The sequence below is a fragment of the Geotrypetes seraphini genome, chromosome 1 (genome assembly GCF_902459505.1).
Source record: "Geotrypetes seraphini chromosome 1, aGeoSer1.1, whole genome shotgun sequence".
Lineage (NCBI taxonomy): Eukaryota > Metazoa > Chordata > Amphibia > Gymnophiona > Dermophiidae > Geotrypetes > Geotrypetes seraphini.
The window spans coordinates 470,939,433-470,956,328 of NC_047084.1; the positions used below are offsets into that span (position 1 = coordinate 470,939,433).

The 16,896-nt window shown below is 43.4% G+C and overlaps 1 protein-coding gene across 1 annotated transcript in view; it reads right to left on the bottom strand.

The window, feature by feature from the left end:
- Window positions 1-207: 207 nt before the first annotated feature.
- Window positions 208-16,896, bottom strand: part of C1H9orf85 (chromosome 1 C9orf85 homolog) — a 99,883-nt gene continuing 83,194 nt past the window's right edge. Inside the window, exon 4 of the mRNA XM_033924642.1 lies at window positions 208-613. Coding sequence (XP_033780533.1) covers window positions 370-613 — 244 coding nt within the window. The 3' untranslated portion in view covers window positions 208-369. The remainder of the gene's footprint in view (window positions 614-16,896) is intronic.

The following is a 16,896-nucleotide window of genomic DNA, read 5'->3' on the forward strand; positions in this document are numbered from 1 at the left end:
TCCTAATATTCTCCCTTTTCCAATACTATTAAAATCCCAGAATCATCCCTCTTCACAGGCATAGAATCTTCTCCTCCCTCTTTCCCTTTCTCTGCTTTCTCTACTCCTGTAAACCCAGAACTTTGTCCCTTATTCTCTTTCCCAATCCTTTTTCCTTCCAACCTACGCTCCAATCTAAGCAGCAAAATTAATTAAACAGACACAAAATTAGAAAATGACTTAATATTTAATATAAATGTTATATTTAATATGCAAAACAGTACACATTTATGAAAATACTTGAAATAATACAATAAGAGCCAGAAAATTCTGCAGCAATTTCTCAGTTGCTATATAAGCTACTTAAGCTCTGAATAAAGATTATGAGAATCACACTAGCTCAGACACTACAGTCCTTTGTTTAAAGCGTCTCTGTTCCGAAGGTTGGTGACTCTTCCGTTCAATTTTATTCTCTTCTTTTAGTTCTCTCTTGCTGAAGTCTTCATTGTCCTCATCACTGCTATCTAATTTCATATCAAAATTCAAGTCTTCAACATCCTCTTGTTCACCTCCTGATGTTCTTTCATTGTGTGGATTAGGCTCGTCAGCCATCTTCTCTGATTCTTTTCCAAATCTTAAAAAGAAAAAAAATATCCTGCCATTTTTAATAACATTTAATATTCTTACCCCCAAAACAAAGGGAACAAAAAAATTTGATTCATTTGTGCTCAAACTATGAAATAAGCTCTATACGGGCAATTCTACACCTCAGAGCTAGGGTTAACAGACGTCCAGATTTCCCAGGACATGTCATCCTTTTTGAGGACATGTCTGGGCGTCTGGATGGCTTTTCAAAACCTGGCACTTTGTCCGGTTTTGAAAAGCTTCCTTGAAATTGCGTCAGGCAAGAGGGCAGCCACACAAGCGCAGATGCTCTCCTGCCCGATGAGAACAGGCAGCAAGAGGGTGGGATGAGCTAGAGCAGGACTGGGATGTAATGGGGCAGGGATGGGTGGAACTGGGCGGGCCTGGGGGCAGATTATTTCATATTCGGCGCATATTAGAAAATTACTTAGATTAGAGTTTTCCAATTTAGAACAAATTATTTCTGCTTTAGAATCACAATTGGCTTTAAAATGGGAATAAGATACTTTGACTGCCCTGTTAAAGGCTAAATACAAATAGATTTCCTCATAATTGGCTAGGAAAGATTTGTTTTGTCAGCAAGCGGTGTATTATGGAAACTCGAATAAAGCGGGAAGAGTATTAGCTAATTATCTAAAAGCTAAAAAGAAAAGAGGTAAGATTGCGGCCATTAAGGATGAAAAAGGCAAAATTTATACCCACATAGCAGATGTTTTAAATCAATTTCTGGAATATTATATTCTTCTGAGCTATATTCAAATAAAGAAAATGAAGGAAGAGATTTTTTTGAATTCAATTAATGGGCCAAAAATTCCAGAGCATATAAAAGAAAAGCTTGAGGCACCTATATCGTCTACAGAGCTCCATTCAGCATTGAAGTCTCTCAGAGCTGGATCCGCTCCAGGTAGTGATGGATTTACAGTGCAGTTTTTCAAATCTTTTCAAAATATACTGTTACCTCATCTTTTTCAATTATATCAATCACAACTGATGAAAGGTCAGATATCAGGTACTATGGCAGAAGCTCTTACTATTGTTTTGCCAAAGCCAAACAGAGATCCCATGTTGGTTTCAAACTATAGTCCGATTTCTTTAATTAATGTGGTTGGAAAAATTCTGGCTAAACTAATGGCTAGGAGGTTAGTTAAGGCTCTCCCTTATATGATTGGAATGCACCAAACTGGTTTTGTTGCTCAAAGACATTCTGCAAATAACACTAGATTGGCGCTTCATATGCTTAATTTAGCAAAAACTATAGAGGATCTGGCCTTCTCGGTATCCTTGGATGCAGAGAAGGCCTTTGATCGAGTAGAATGGACTTTCATGTACCAAGCAATGGATTGGTTTGGAATAGGTTCCAGATTTATTCAAATGATTCAAACCTTGTATAGCTCCCCCTCAGCCAGATTATATATTAATAATACATTCGCTGAACATTTTAGTTTAAAGAGGGGAGTTAGACAAGGATGTCCCTTATCTCCTTTGCTTTTTGATATTGTTCTGGAACCCCTTGTTGTTGGCCATTCAGAAGGCAAACGAGATACAGGGAATTCCATATGCAGGTCGAAATTATAAAGATTCGGCTTATGCAGATGATATATTGCTTCATTTGAAGAATCCTGAATTAACTATCCCTCATTTACTGGATTTAATTGATTGTTTTGGAAAATTTTCTGGATATAAAATAAATTGGAGTAAGTCAGAGATTCTTCCTTTAAATGTGCACTGTGTAAAAGGAATATTTGATCCATTCCCATTCCTTTGGAAGGAAGAGGGAATAAAATATTTAGGTATAACGATTAAAAAAAACATTGGAAGATACATTACAGTAAATGAAAGATCCCTATTGTTGAAGGTTAAAGAAATGTGTGAGCATTGGAATCCATTACATCTTTCTTGGTGGGGGAGAGTCCAAACTATCAAAATGATGATCTCGCCTGTAGTTTGTTACCAAATGAGTATGTTACCAGTTTATTTTCAGAGTTCTTTTTATAAAAAATTAAATGGGATTCTTACAAAATTTCTTTGGCTTGGTAAAACTTCTAGAATAGCCTTGGGGCTCCTTTTACAAAGCCGTGCTAGCAGTTTTAGCGCACGCACCGAAAATCTAATGCCTGCTCGGAAGGAGGCGGTAGCGGCTAGCGCGCGTTATTCCACTTGTTAAGGCCCTAGCACGGCTTTATAAAAGGAGCCCTTAGTGTCTCTGCAAAAATCTCAATCAATGGGAGGGGTAAATTTTCCAAATTTTTACAGATATCATCAAGCTTTTATTTTACATCAGGGTATGTATTGGATCCTTCCTGAACTCATGGATAATCTACCGGATTGGTTGATTCTGGAAAGTCATCTTATGGCCCCACTTCATCTCAGCCATATATTGAGAATCAAGCTTCCTAGAATATATAAGGACAATATTATTTTTCATTCCACTTGGACTACGTTAAGATATATAGATGCTTTAACTCCTATTCCGATACAGCAAACCTATGGTTGAACTCCAAGATTCAAATCAGCGAGTCTAAAATCCTTTGGAAACATTGGTTGCAGGCAGGCATTTGCACTCTGAATGATGTAATTTTGAATGGGAAACTGGTAGATTTATTACAGTTACAAAAATCATTTGGTATAGCAAAGTCTCAAGGTTATAAACGGTTACAGTTGAAGCAGGCCATTCAGAAAGGGTTCCCCGACTGGTGCAACTTAACAAATCAGTATAGTTTGCTGGGTCTATGTTTCCAGACAGATTTTCAAGGACATCAGGCCACCAAGTGGTATAGATTAATATCTGAATATTTTGACAAAACACCTAAAACAAGCTTAAAAGACATTTGGAGTATAGAAACAAAATAGCATATTTCTGCTACGCAATGGCCACGGATTTGGACTTGGAGAATAAGATGTATAGCATCAGCATCTAGGACAAACTTGGTTTTTTTTGTTATATAGAATATTTTGGACCCCAGTTCATTTACAAAAGTTGGATAATTCAAAGTCTAATAGATGCTGGTACTGTCAACTTGAAGTAGGGACACTGGACCATCTGCTAGTTTATTGTCCATTAATACTCAATTTTTGGAAGTCAATTTGGGGCAAAATTAATATGGTATTAGATGTCTCCATTGAATTATGACATGGTTTTAATTGGGACATTGTTGAAACTCAAGAGTCCAATTGACACACATAAAAATAGACTTATTATTATGATGGTGGTGGCCATGCAATTAATAACTAGAAATTAAAAAATTGGGATAAGTTGAATTTTGCTTTTTGGTGGGAAACACTGTTTGTACTATAGATATGAAAGGATGATTGCAGAACAATCTGGATATAGTATGAGAGATTTGGAGTCCATTGGAAGCATTTGTCAAGCAACAGAATGATTGAATTCTTAATACCTGGATTTCCTTAGCTTTCGACACACGTTTAGGTAGGGAGGAAGAGAAAAGGGGGGGGGAGGGGAATGGGATGAGTTAATGTGTTTCAATAATTTGCAAAAATATAAGTGCTGTTTCTTGATATTGTTGACTGTATACCATATTTTTCGCTCCATAAGACCAGGGCTGTGGAGTCGGTAGATAAATGTTCCGACTCCGACTCCTCAGTTTTTTGTACTTCAGACTCCGACTCCAGGTACCCGAAATTTCCTCCAACTCCTCAGTTTTTTGTACTTCTGACTCCGACTCCAGGTACCTGAAATTTCCTCTGACTCCGACTCCGACTTCACAGCCCTGCATAAGACACACTTTTTTTTCCACCCAAAAGTGGGTGGAAATCTCGGTGCGTCTTATGAAGCAAAGGTACAGATTTTGTTACCCTGCCGCATCATCTTTCCTGCACCACCTTTATTTTAAAACACCCCCCGCCCACTGCCACCACACCACCTTTTTTTTTTTTTTAAACACCCCACCCGTCCACTGCCGCACCAATTTTTTTTAAAATACCCCGCCCACCTGCTTCCGCCACACCAATTTTTTTAAACCCCCCCCCCGTCTGTTGTCGTTATCCCCCCTTTTTAACCTGGTGGTCCAGCGCGTATCCTTTGCTTTTTTTTCCGGCCTGCAGCGCAGAAATCAGCAGCACGGATGTCAGGAGCAAGCTTTACGCTCTCCTGTTCAGCCCCGCGCTGTTTTCCGAATGGCTGCCATAGGTTCTACTGGGACTCGCGAGAACTTATGGCAGCCATTCAGAAAGCAGCGCAGGACTGAGCAGGAGAGCGTAAAGCTTGCTCCTGATGTCTGTGCTGCTGATCTCTGCGCTGCAGGGTGGGAAATAAGGAGGAACCCCCAAGCACCGTCTGCAAGGTACTGGTAGGCCTTGGCAGGGAGGGAGGGAAACCGGCTGGAGCAGCTGGGCCCACGAGCAAGGGAGGTGGGCTGGAGCCAATGGACCCACGAGCAGGGGGCAGGAATGAAAAAGTTACGGGGGGCTGGCTGGCCTGGGGCTGGCTGGCTGGCTGGCTTGGGGCAGTATGGCTTGGGGCTGCTTACCATTAGACGTGCCCACCACTAGATGTGCCCTGTACCCTGTCCCAGCCTACTACCAGAGGAGGGACAGGGTACAGGGCACACCATTTGGTTCAGAATTTTTTTCTTGGTTTTTCCTTCTCTAGAGGTGGGTGCGTCTTTTGGTCAGGTGTGTCTTATGAAGCGAAAAATACGGTACTTGTTGCACTTTTTATAAGTTTTGAAAATCAATAAAGATTTTTTTAAAATTGAATCTAATTGGGCAGACTGGATGGACCATTCGGGTATTTATCTGCCGTCATCTATTATGTCACTATGTATTTCATTATTCTTTACAAAACTACAGATGCGTATCACTTTAAAAAAATCTTTTTAAGTAAATAAGAACAAATCTCCCAACGCAGCACATATTTTTACATGTGACCTCTGGCTCACCACATTACAAAAAATGAATCCAAGGATCCTTATCAGTAAAAAGGAAAGATTATTTCTTCAAGGCTTTCCAGTGAAATGCATACTCCTTAAACAGATTCACTTCAGCAGCAAAAGCATAACTCTCAAAACTTGTATGTGGTGTTCCAAAAAAAGCTTCTTTTTACTTGAAAAAAACTGGCAAGAAACATTTACAGCTGCACAATCCATACACTGTGTTTTGCCAAAGTCTTCACAATCTTGTACAGGTTTCAAATTCAGCTTTTTTTATCACTGACCTACACTGCATACTCTAAACTCTCAAAGGTGAAATAATAATAGAAATATTTAAAAAATAATTAATAAAACCAAAGAGTCTTGATTCTATAAATGACTCACTCGGAAGCCTCTTTTGCAGAAATAACTGGCATGAGTCGTTTAGGAGAAGTTGTCTTACAATTTGCCCAACAAGGGAGTACAAATTTTGCCCATACCTCTTAGAAGAATAGCTCTGAAACTGGCTAGAGATCATCTGTGGACTGCAGTCTAAATTTTGCCACAGATCTTCTATTGGATTCAGTTTTGGGCTTTGACAGGGTGACTGCTAAATCACTCCATTTGCTGATTTGGCTTTGTATTTAGGATCACTGCCCAAATGAAAGGTGAATTTTCTTCCCAGACCTCAGGTTTTCCTCCAGGATCTGCATGTACTTATCTTTCCCGCAATCTTCACAAACATCTCCACAAAATGTTGCCACTGCTGTGTTGTCCTCATAACACATAGCAGCTGTATTAGACAGCAATTTAAACCAGCTTGCATCCATATGAGAAAACTAATTTTCTTAATTATCAATTGTTTGATTATAAATAAGCAAATAACGTTGCAGAGCGCCGAAATCAAGAATGCTGAATGTAGTCCAATTCACTAAAAGCATGAAGAATCCTGTTGAATAGATGGATGAATAATTGGAAAAGAGGAGAAATGATGCTCACAGGAGCAGAGAGGGAAAGGAAAGATCTACCTTGATAAGTATCCTTTGTTTTCTTCCAAGACAAAAAGTCAGTCATGTATTGCTATTTCCATTTTCAGGAAGTTGATTTTCTTGGATCTAAATTATATATGTTTCAGGTTGAACAATGGACTATTGAATTTAAATTGAAATTAAACACTGAAAAAACCCAGATTTTTCTTGGCTTGTCCCAATGATAAAATTACAGATAAAACTCTTTATTTAAGAGGACAAGAATATCCAATAGTCTTGTCTCTTAAAATTTTAGGAGTTATACTTGACCGCCATCTAACCCTGGGGGAACATACCGATATGCTTGCTAAGAAATGTTTTTTTGCATTATGGAAATTGCGTTCCATTAAAAAATATTTTGACCCTACTTCTTTTAGATTACTAGTTCAAGCATTAATTTTATCTATTCTTGACTACTGCAATATAATCTATGTGGGAGCTTATAAAACCGTTTTAGGAAGATTAAGGCTAATCCAAAATACAGCGGTATGTTTAATTTTTGGATTAAAAAACCAGGAACATGTCAGCCCTTATTACCGTCAGCTGCACTGGTTGCCAACGGAAGCAAGAGTACTTTTCAAATTTGCTTGTATTTGCTATAAGTTGTTATTTGGATTAGCTCCGTTATATCTCTTCTCTCATTTTGAATTGTACTGTTCAACTAGATCTACTTGGTGTACTGGCTTATTCATTTTTCCAAATCCCAAAAATTGCCGTTATAAAAAGTATTTTGATCAATCTTTGGCTTATCAAGCAGGTAAAGTTCAAGTATGGTTAAACAATCTGATTAAACAATCTGCATCTTATTGCACCTTTAGAAAATTGGTTAAGACCTATTTGTTCAAAAAAATTTGTTACTTGATTGATGACTATATCATAGTTTCTTACTGTATTTTTTAATTATTGAAATATTGTACTGCCTTATTGCGTGCTTTGTATCATCACTGGAATGTCCAGTCCTTTTTATTCTGTGAACTGCCTAGAACTTTTTGGGTGTTGGCGGTATAGAAAAATAAAATTATTATTAAAACAACCCAGGAAAGGAGAAGACAGCTCCCATCAATTTGGCAGGACGTAGTCTCCTTGGATGGGACATTTTTTCCTTTGTTTTCCTTGTAAATACATGATGCAGCTAAAAGATGCATCTTTTGTTTTCTGTGAACTGCTAAATTACATATGTTTTTGCAGAATAGACCACGGAAACCTTAAATTGTATGGATATTAGACTGGGATTATTCAGTTTGCTCCTCTTAGGATGTTTCCTTTTTCCTGGTTGTTGTAGTAGTAATGTAACCAGGGTTACAATAGAAAATTTATTTACCTGGGGTCTAGGTGGATCCGGGTTTGTAGCAGGGATCTGGAAGTTGAATCCGGGGAAGGGGGAGGATCTGGGTTTCTGCCGGATCAAAAAGTAAGTAGACTAGTTCCTGGGCTGGTAATTGGGGCCGATAGAGTTTGGATCGCATCGGGCCTGCAGGAGAACGTAGGAGGTTTTGGGCCATTAGGTTAGTTGGGCCTATTTCTGGCCACAGGTTTGGTGGCATTGTTTTTAGGGCGGAGGGAGTGTGGCCGGACTGTCGGGTGCCGCGGGCGTGATGACGTCGCGTAATGCACGCATGCGCGGTGGCCCGGAGCATTTAAAATTGCTCCGGGGGTTTTTTGTTTTGCGGTGTGTCTGGCCGCGAAAAGGAAGTTGGGCCTGGAGTAGACCTAGGATGTCCCAGCTTTGGGCATGATGGGGGTTGTGCCGTGGATGGGTGATGTCATCCTGTCTGCGTAGGGATGGCGTCCCTGTCCTGATGCATTCCCAATAGATGTTTTTATTGCCGGCTAGTTTCCGGTTAGGATTTTTATTTATTTAAAAGTTGTGACAGTGGTACCACTGAAGATTTTATTAAAAGAAACAGCGGGGATAGTGGGGGAGAGGTCCGGAGAGCCTCCTCTGAAGATTTATGCACGTGATTTGATATTTTACTCATGAGTGGCACGCAGGCAGCTGACAGCATATGCGCTGTCATGGTGACAGCTTGTGCTGTCAGTCTGGCTCGTGCAAGGACTTCAGAACTGATTTTAAAGAAGTTTTTAAGAGGATTTTGAAAGTTTGAAGTCTTCTTAAGGTAAGAATATTGCTTTATTTTATTTTTTGTGTTGTTTGGATTGTTTTCTGTATGCTGTTCTGCAATTTTGTGATATTCTGTTGCTGATCTCTTGCACAGGTCTGCTGTCCTTGTGCAGAGATCAGCATCAGCTGGGTGAACATTCCAACTGTCAGATTTGACAGTTGGGAGGGTGACTTGGATCTGTGTGGAGGTGTTTTGGCTTGTGAGGCTCTTGTAAAGGTAATTATGGCGGTTTTTATTTGAGTTTGAGAAGTATTGTGAAATTCTGGTTAAGGTTTGAAGTTTGGTCTTGATGCTGGTAATGTTTGAGAGTCTGAGAGATTTAGGGCTCCTTTTACGAAGCCGCGGTAGCGGTTTAACGCGCGCGCTAAACCGCCAGACGCGCTAACCGCTACTGCCTCCTCTTGAGCAGGCGGTAGTTTTTCGGCTAGCGCGGGGTTAGTGCGTGATTAAAAGTCGCATGCGTTAAAGCCGCTACCGCGGCTTCATAAAAGGAGCCCTTTATGTGATGTCCTATGAGAATCTTCTTTGAGAAGGATTGTGAAATTCTGGTTAAGGTTTGAAGTTTGGTATTGATGCCAGTAATGTTTGAGAGTCTGAAGAGATTTTGTGTGATATCCTGTGACAGTGATATCCTGTGACAGATTCCTGTGAAATGTTGTGAGAGAATATTGGTGAAAGAAAAGTTGTGAACTGCTTTAGAAACCTTTTTCTGGGAATATTTGCTGTAAAGATTATTAAGATTTTGAGAAAAGATTTATGCATGAAATGTTTAGTGAAAGTCTGATTTTTGTGATTATATATAAGAAATTTTGGGGAGGGAAATAGTATAGGGAACATCAATTATCTGGGTTTTTTTCTTAGCTAAGGAAGTATTTAGGCATCTTTGGGGTTTCTAGACATAAGATAGGGTTTTCTTATCGATTTGATTTTAGTCAGTGTAGTAGGCGGGTTCTAGAGAGCAAGGATCTATTGGCAACAGCGTGCTAACATGGCACCTCTTACACAGAAAGGACAGAAAACTTCAAATACACTAACCTGAGGAAGAAGGAGAAGGCTGAGAAGCTGGAGGCTATAAGATAAATTCTTTAAAGAAAGTTCTTAGACCCTTCAGTTAGTCATTTCTGTTGGTGAAACCCTATTGATCAGATCAAAAGAAAATTTTATTGGGACATTTGGAGAACTGTTCAAGAAATGAAGCTGAAGCTAAATTTCATTATCTATTGTTGGTATACAGTATCCGGTTTTTAAATTTTATTTCCATATTCAATTTGGAGTCCTTAGTGCTTCTTTTTATCTATTTTATTATATGTTTAATAATTATTTTTATGTCCAGGTTACATATATTATTATTATTTTTATGTAATTCACTCCTTCTCCTTGGGAAAGGTATCAATTTAACCTTCGAATACCCTCGACTACAAACAAATTTTAGTTCTAGAAGGGATACCTTTTACCTCAGTCTGAGAAGGAGGGGGGTTACAATAAGTTTTTCACTCTTTTTTCCTCTGAAATTCCTCTCTCTGCGATACCTTATCTTACCACTCTTCTTTTGTGGTCTAAAATGTTTTTTCTTCAATTTTGTGCAAGAGTATTACATCTTTTTTTAATGGAAAATTATCTTGTACAAGAATTGTCTTGATTGTATTTTGAAAATAAATAAGTTTTAAAAAGAGGGCCCTGTCTCTTTGGAAATAAGGAAAGATGCCATCCTTTTTCTTTGCTTTTTTTCCCCCCTCAGAGTCAAAGGAAAGGTCACACAAACCGCCCAACATCCAGACCACTTAAAAGATCACCTTTCCTACTACTCATTCCCAGATATAGGGAGCAGCAATCCTGTGTCTGCCCAGCTAAATGTGGCAAGAGATTCAACCTTCTGTAAACTCAGTTATGCTAACATTCCCCATCAACAAATCCCACAAGGGCACAATGAAGTTCATCTGTTTTGATCATTTTCTGAAGCATTGTTTGAGATAAAGATTTCAGTTCAAACATAAGCAAACAGAGCCTGGAAGAAGTCAAACATTTCGGTTTCCAAGAACCTTGGACTCTCATTATGCATTGCATATGACGTGACACAAAGCACAGTGCTTGAGGATACACACATGAATTACCCGATACAATAAGGCCTTTTTTTTAAAAAAAAAAAATAACATTCTAGCTTGCTGCATGATTCCGTTTTGTTTTTTTATCTATTTTGTTTTGTTATAACCTCTAATACCTTCTTTACACAGCTGATATATCAAGTACCTAGACTGCTGTTGCAGATTCACCACGAACTGCTACTAGATAAAGGGAGGGTCTGGGCATCTTTCCCACTGCAGGGGTGCGGTTAGTTTGGCAGCAGGAGAGAGTGGACATCTCTCCCGCTGCAGGGGAGGGGTGATGTTATGTGGCAACGGGAGATAAGGGGCATCTCTCTGAGATTCCAAGTGTGCAGCGGTTCAGAGGAGGAAGAGAAGCGCCGGCCAGCTGTCTTGCCTCTTGCCGCGTATCTCCCTGGACTCCTGCCTTCCGTGTCTTCTCCGCACCCCCAGAACAGCAGTGGCAGCTCAGTGTGCTTTTAACTTGGCCACAGAGCTGCCGCGAGGATTAATTTAGAGGCGGTTTTCATCAACATCCTCAGGGCCTTTACTAGGCCGGCCCATTTCAATGATGCAACTTCCCCTTCCTTTGTTTTTCATTATACTTTTTACTTAAGTGTCAAAATATGTATTTACCTTTACTTTTACCTAGTACTTTAAACCAGTGTTCTTCAACCGCCGGTCCATGAACTGGTGTCAGTCTGAAGAAATTTCCTGCCAGTCCATAGGGCCGGCATGTGCATTGGGCCCGAGACAGTGTTCTTCAGCTGCCGGCCTGCGGTGCGATCGATGCGGCATTATCTTTGGGCCGGCTCCTCTCTTCCTCAGTGCTGTAGTGCAAAAAGCCGCATGCAGCGGCTCTTATGCACGTCCTGCGCATGAACTGGAAGCCTTCTCTCGGACCTCGCAATGTCAGAGGGAAGGCTTCCAGATGAGGCGTGGGACATGCGAGGAGCCGCTGCCTGCATCTTTGTGCATTGCATCAGTGAGGAAGAGGGGAGCCGGCCCGAAGATAACGCCGGGGGGGGGGGCATATAACATCCAGGCTGAAGGTAAGGCACAGCATGGAGGGAGGGAGACAACAAAGGTAGGGGGAATTATTTTAGTTTTACATTTAGTGATCAAATTGTGTCAATTTTGAGAATTTACATCTGCTGTCTGTATTTAGCAGTGTTCAGGAAGAAATGCATTTTTTTCTTTTTCTCTGGGGGTTGTACTGCATGCAGAGTCTTGAATCTTAGGGTTTCGTTTGTATATATCAGTACTTTTAGTTTTTGTCCTATATTTGCATAGGGGTTATCTGTTTTCTGGTAGGAATGAATATTGAGAAGCATACAGTGTGTTTAGTGTAGTTTAATTTTGTGGTTAACCATTGTGTGTTGTTAATAAGATTATATAGTGTGTGTGTATATATGAAAAATGAATGGAAAAAATGGCGTTACAATTAGTACTATTATGGGGGTGGGGTCTGGCCCATGACTTAGCCCAGTGTTCTTCAACCGCCATAGGTGTCAAAATTCTTTTAGGTCCATAGGTGTCAAAAGGTTGAAGAACACTGCTTTAAACAACACTGCTTCTTTGTATTCACTAGTTTTATTACGAGATTATTTTAGAATAGTGGTTTTTAAATTTGTTTCTCAAGGGCCCCTCCCCAACATCCATAATGAATGTTCATCTGATTATAGCTATTCTAATTCATAGGCCTAAGTAGGGGCCCAAGAGAACTGCTAGTCTGGAAAATTCTTCCAAGTGTCCTAGTGTTCTGTTGCTGTAAGATTAGTCAGTCATTCTTCTTGTATCAGATAACAGGCATTGCCTAATCACCCCTGAAATCTAGATTAGTGATTTCCGACAGCAAATGTTTTCCTCAAATTATGTATCCGCTGCTTTATGAAAGCTGTATTGATGTTGTCATGGTTTGTGGCAGCCTTGAGAATATTATTCTCCAAAAAATAATGAAATCACCAAGGAAGAAATGCCGTGAAAGGGCCATTAGACTGTCTAAACAGCCAAGCAAGACTTGGACATCTCTCAGCTGTGATTTTCAGCTCACTTTGCAGTACAGAGTACCTATTCCAATCTTTTCCAGTGCCAAGATGCACAAGACATACCAAAGCCAAGCCAACCGGTGGCTGGAACTAACAGTGGCCTTGACCCAGAAGAAGCTGGCATCTGACTGCTTTTGTGCAACAGCTCTTTATACAGATCAGTCATTATTTTAAAGCTCTTCATTTGTGGAATGTTCTGCCCAGTATCATACAAGCCAGAACTGATGAGAAATGTTTTAGAAAATTGTTGAAGGCTTTCCTGTTTGAAGAGGACTTCTCTGCTTGAGTACATTAGTTTTATATTTATATTTGTTTTACAACTGATTCAACATATGCATTCTACATGGCTTCTAGTTTCATCACGTATATATCTATGTTTTATAATTAACACTGTGACTCACATGGAATTTTTGTTGCATTATATATGTTTTAAACAGGGACAGCTCAAGAGGTTGTAATGTCCTGAGCCAACTTTTTGTGCTGTCCCTGTCCTCCCCCTACACTGGCCCAGACTTCTGGAATATTTTCTCCTGCTCTCCTACATTTTCCTCCATTTCAGCCTCCCCCCCAAAAAAAAAAAGAATATTTCTCCTTTTCTCTCTGCTATTCTTCCAGTTCTCCTCATAGTTTTTTTTTCTCTTCTTCTTAATGCTCTCCTCTCCCCAGCTCCCCCCCAAATATTTTCTCCCTTTCTGTGAGCTTTCCTTTCTTCAAAACCACCCCGAAGAATATTTTTTCCTCTCCTGCCAGTTCTTTGCCCCCCAGCATATTATCTTCTCCCAACTCTACTCCCTCCAGTCCCCTCAGATATACTTTTCTCCTTGCCCCAAAGTTCCCCCCTAATATTTCTCCTATTTCATCCCAGCTTTCCTCCTCCCTCGACCCTGTGCATACGCACAATCTCAACAAAACCCTCTCTCCACCCCCTCCTTCTTTCAGGCCCTCCAACTCCCTGGGCTGCCAAGCCCCCACCCGTGGCTTTTCAAGGGCCACTTCTGTCTCCAGTATCTGAGTCTACTGCTGTTGCTATAAGTACAGCGTTATACAGACTGCAGCATGCTTCCAATACTCTGCAAGTCCCACCCCCTCTGAAGCCATACTTTACAGAGTTTCACATTAGAGAATGACACGGGGACAAATTTTTCCCGTCCCCGTGGGAACTTATTTTCCCATCCCAAATTCTTTTTCTGTCCCTGCCCAATTCCTAGAAGCTCTGTCCTTATCTGCACAAGACTCAAACACTTTAAAATAAAAATAATAATAACTTTAATTTTATATACCTCCATACCACAAACAGTTCTAAGCGGTTTACAAGGGAAGAGACTGTATACAGACAACAACATTACAGCGAACTTTCTAATTTACATTGGCTTGTTAAGTTTAGACAGGTTTATCTGGATGTGTATTGGGAGTACATCAGGTTGAGGTGGGGTCAGAGAAATTTGTCAAAGAGATAGGTTTTTATTGACTTTCTAAACGTTTGGTACGAGAGTGCATTTGAGATGAAGTTGGTTTGACATTTGTTCCATTTGCCTGCTTGGAAAGATAGTGTTCTGTTGAGGTATCTCTTGTAGGTGCAACCCTTTAGGGATGGAAAAGCGAACAAGTAGGTACTGCGTGTATTAGTTGTGCCTGGGAATTCGAATTGGTGAGACAGATAGGTTGGGGATGAACCTGTCATGGTTTTGAAGCAAAGGCAAGCAAACTTGAAAATGATCCTTGCTTCCACAGGCAGCCAGTGTAGTTTTCGGTAATATGGGCTTACATGGTCTGATTTCTTGAGGCCATAAATGAGACGAACTGCAGCATTTTGGACGACTCTCGGTCATTTGATGTTTTTTTTTGAGAGATCCCAAGTATATAATGTTGCAGTAGTCTAATGTACTTAAGATCAGGGATTGAACCAGCAGTCAAAAGGAAAAGAAATCGAAGTATTGTTTAATGATACAAAGTTTCCATAGAGTGAGAAAGCATTTTTTGACTTGAGCATTAGTGTGATCTTCATACGTTAGGCTTCGGTCCAGGGTGACGCCAAGGATTTTGGTTATGGTACTACCGTATTTTCGCGGATATAACGCGCGCGTTATACGTGATTTTACGTACCGCGCATACCCCTCGCGCGTTATATGCCTGAGCGCGGTATAGAAAAGTTTTTAAACATAGTTCCCACCCCGCCCGACGCCCGATTCACCCCCCCAGCAGGACCGCTCGCACCCCCACCCCGAACGACCGCTCGCACGCGCTCCCACCCGCACCCGCATCCACGATCGGAGCAAGAGGGAGCCCAAGCCCTCTTGCCCGGCCGACTCCCCGACGTCCGATACATCCCCCCCCCCCGGCAGGACCACTCGCACCCTCACCCCGAAGGACCGCCGACTCCCCAACAATATCGGGCCAGGAGGGAGCCCAAACCCTCCTGGCCACGGCGACCCCCTAACCCCACCCCGCACTACATTACGGGCAGGAGGGATCCCAGGCCCTCCTGCCCTCGACGCAAACCCCCCCCCCCCAACGACCGCCCCCCCCCCAAGAACCGCCGCCCGTCCCCCAGCCGACCCGCGACCCCCCTGGCCGACCCCCACGACACCCCCACCCGCCTTCCCCGTACTTTGTGTAGTTGGGCCAGAAGGGAGCCCAAACCCTCCTGGCCACGGCGACCCCCTAACCCCACCCCGCACTACATTACGGGCAGGAGGGATCCCAGGCCCTCCTGCCCTCGACGCAAACCCCCCTCCCTCCAACGACCGCCCCCCCCCAAGAACCTCCGACCGACCCGCGACCCCCCTGGCCGACCCCCCCACCCCCCTTCCCCGTACCTTTGGAAGTTGGCCGGACAGACGGGAGCCAAACCCGCCTGTCCGGCAGGCAGCCAACGAAGGAATGAGGCCGGATTGGCCCATCCGTCCTAAAGCTCCGCCTACTGGTGGGGCCTAAGGCGCGTGGGCCAATCAGAATAGGCCCTGGAGCCTTAGGTCCCACCTGGGGGCGCGGCCTGAGACACATGGTCGGGTTTGGCCCATGTGCCTCAGGCCGCGCCCCCAGGTGGGACCTAAGGCTCCAGGGCCTATTCTGATTGGCCCACGCGCCTTAGGCCCCACCAGTAGGCGGAGCTTTAGGACGGATGGGCCAATCCGGCCTCATTCCTTCGTTGGCTGCCTGCCGGACAGGCGGGTTTGGCTCCCGTCTGTCCGGCCAACTTCCAAAGGTACGGGGAAGGGGGGTGGGGGGGTCGGCCAGGGGGGTCGCGGGTCGGTCGGAGGTTCTTGGGGGGGGGCGGTCGTTGGAGGGAGGGGGGGTTTGCGTCGAGGGCAGGAGGGCCTGGGATCCCTCCTGCCCGTAATGTAGTGCGGGGTGGGGTTAGGGGGTCGCCGTGGCCAGGAGGGTTTGGGCTCCCTTCTGGCCCAACTACACAAAGTACGGGGAAGGCGGGTGGGGGTGTCGTGGGGGTCGGCCAGGGGGGTCGCGGGTCGGCTGGGGGACGGGCGGAGGTTCTTGGGGGGGGGGCGGTCGTTGGGGGGAGGGGGTTTGCGTCGAGGGCAGGAGGGCCTGGGATCCCTCCTGCCCGTAATGTAGTGCGGGGTGGGGTTAGGGGGTCGCCGTGGCCAGGAGGATTTGGGCTCCCTCCTGGCCCAATATTGTCGGGGAGTCGGCGGTCCTTCGGGGTGGGGGTGCGAGTGGTCCTGCCGAGGGGGGAGAAGAATCGGACGTCGAGGGGGGGCATCAGGCTTTCAGGATGGGGACAGGACTTCAAGGGGGGACAGGCAGATCTTCAAGGGGGACAGGCAGACCTTCAAGGGGGACAGGACTTCAAGGGGGGACAGGCAGACCTTCAAGGGGGGACAGGCAGACCTTCAAGGGGGGACAGGACTTCAAGGGGGACAGGCACGGAGAGGCGGGGCAGTGCACCGAAAGTCAGGGCGGGTGAACGGTGAGTCGGGGCAACCAGAGGAGAGTCGGGGCAGTGCACCGAAAGTCAGGGTGAGTCGGGGCAACCAGAGGAGAGTCGGGGCAGTGCACCGAAAGTCAGGGTGAGTCGGGGCAACCAGATGAGAGTCGGGGAGGGCGAAAGGAGAGTCGGGGTGGCCAGAGGAGAGTCGGGCAGCATGCGCGTTATATGCCTGAGC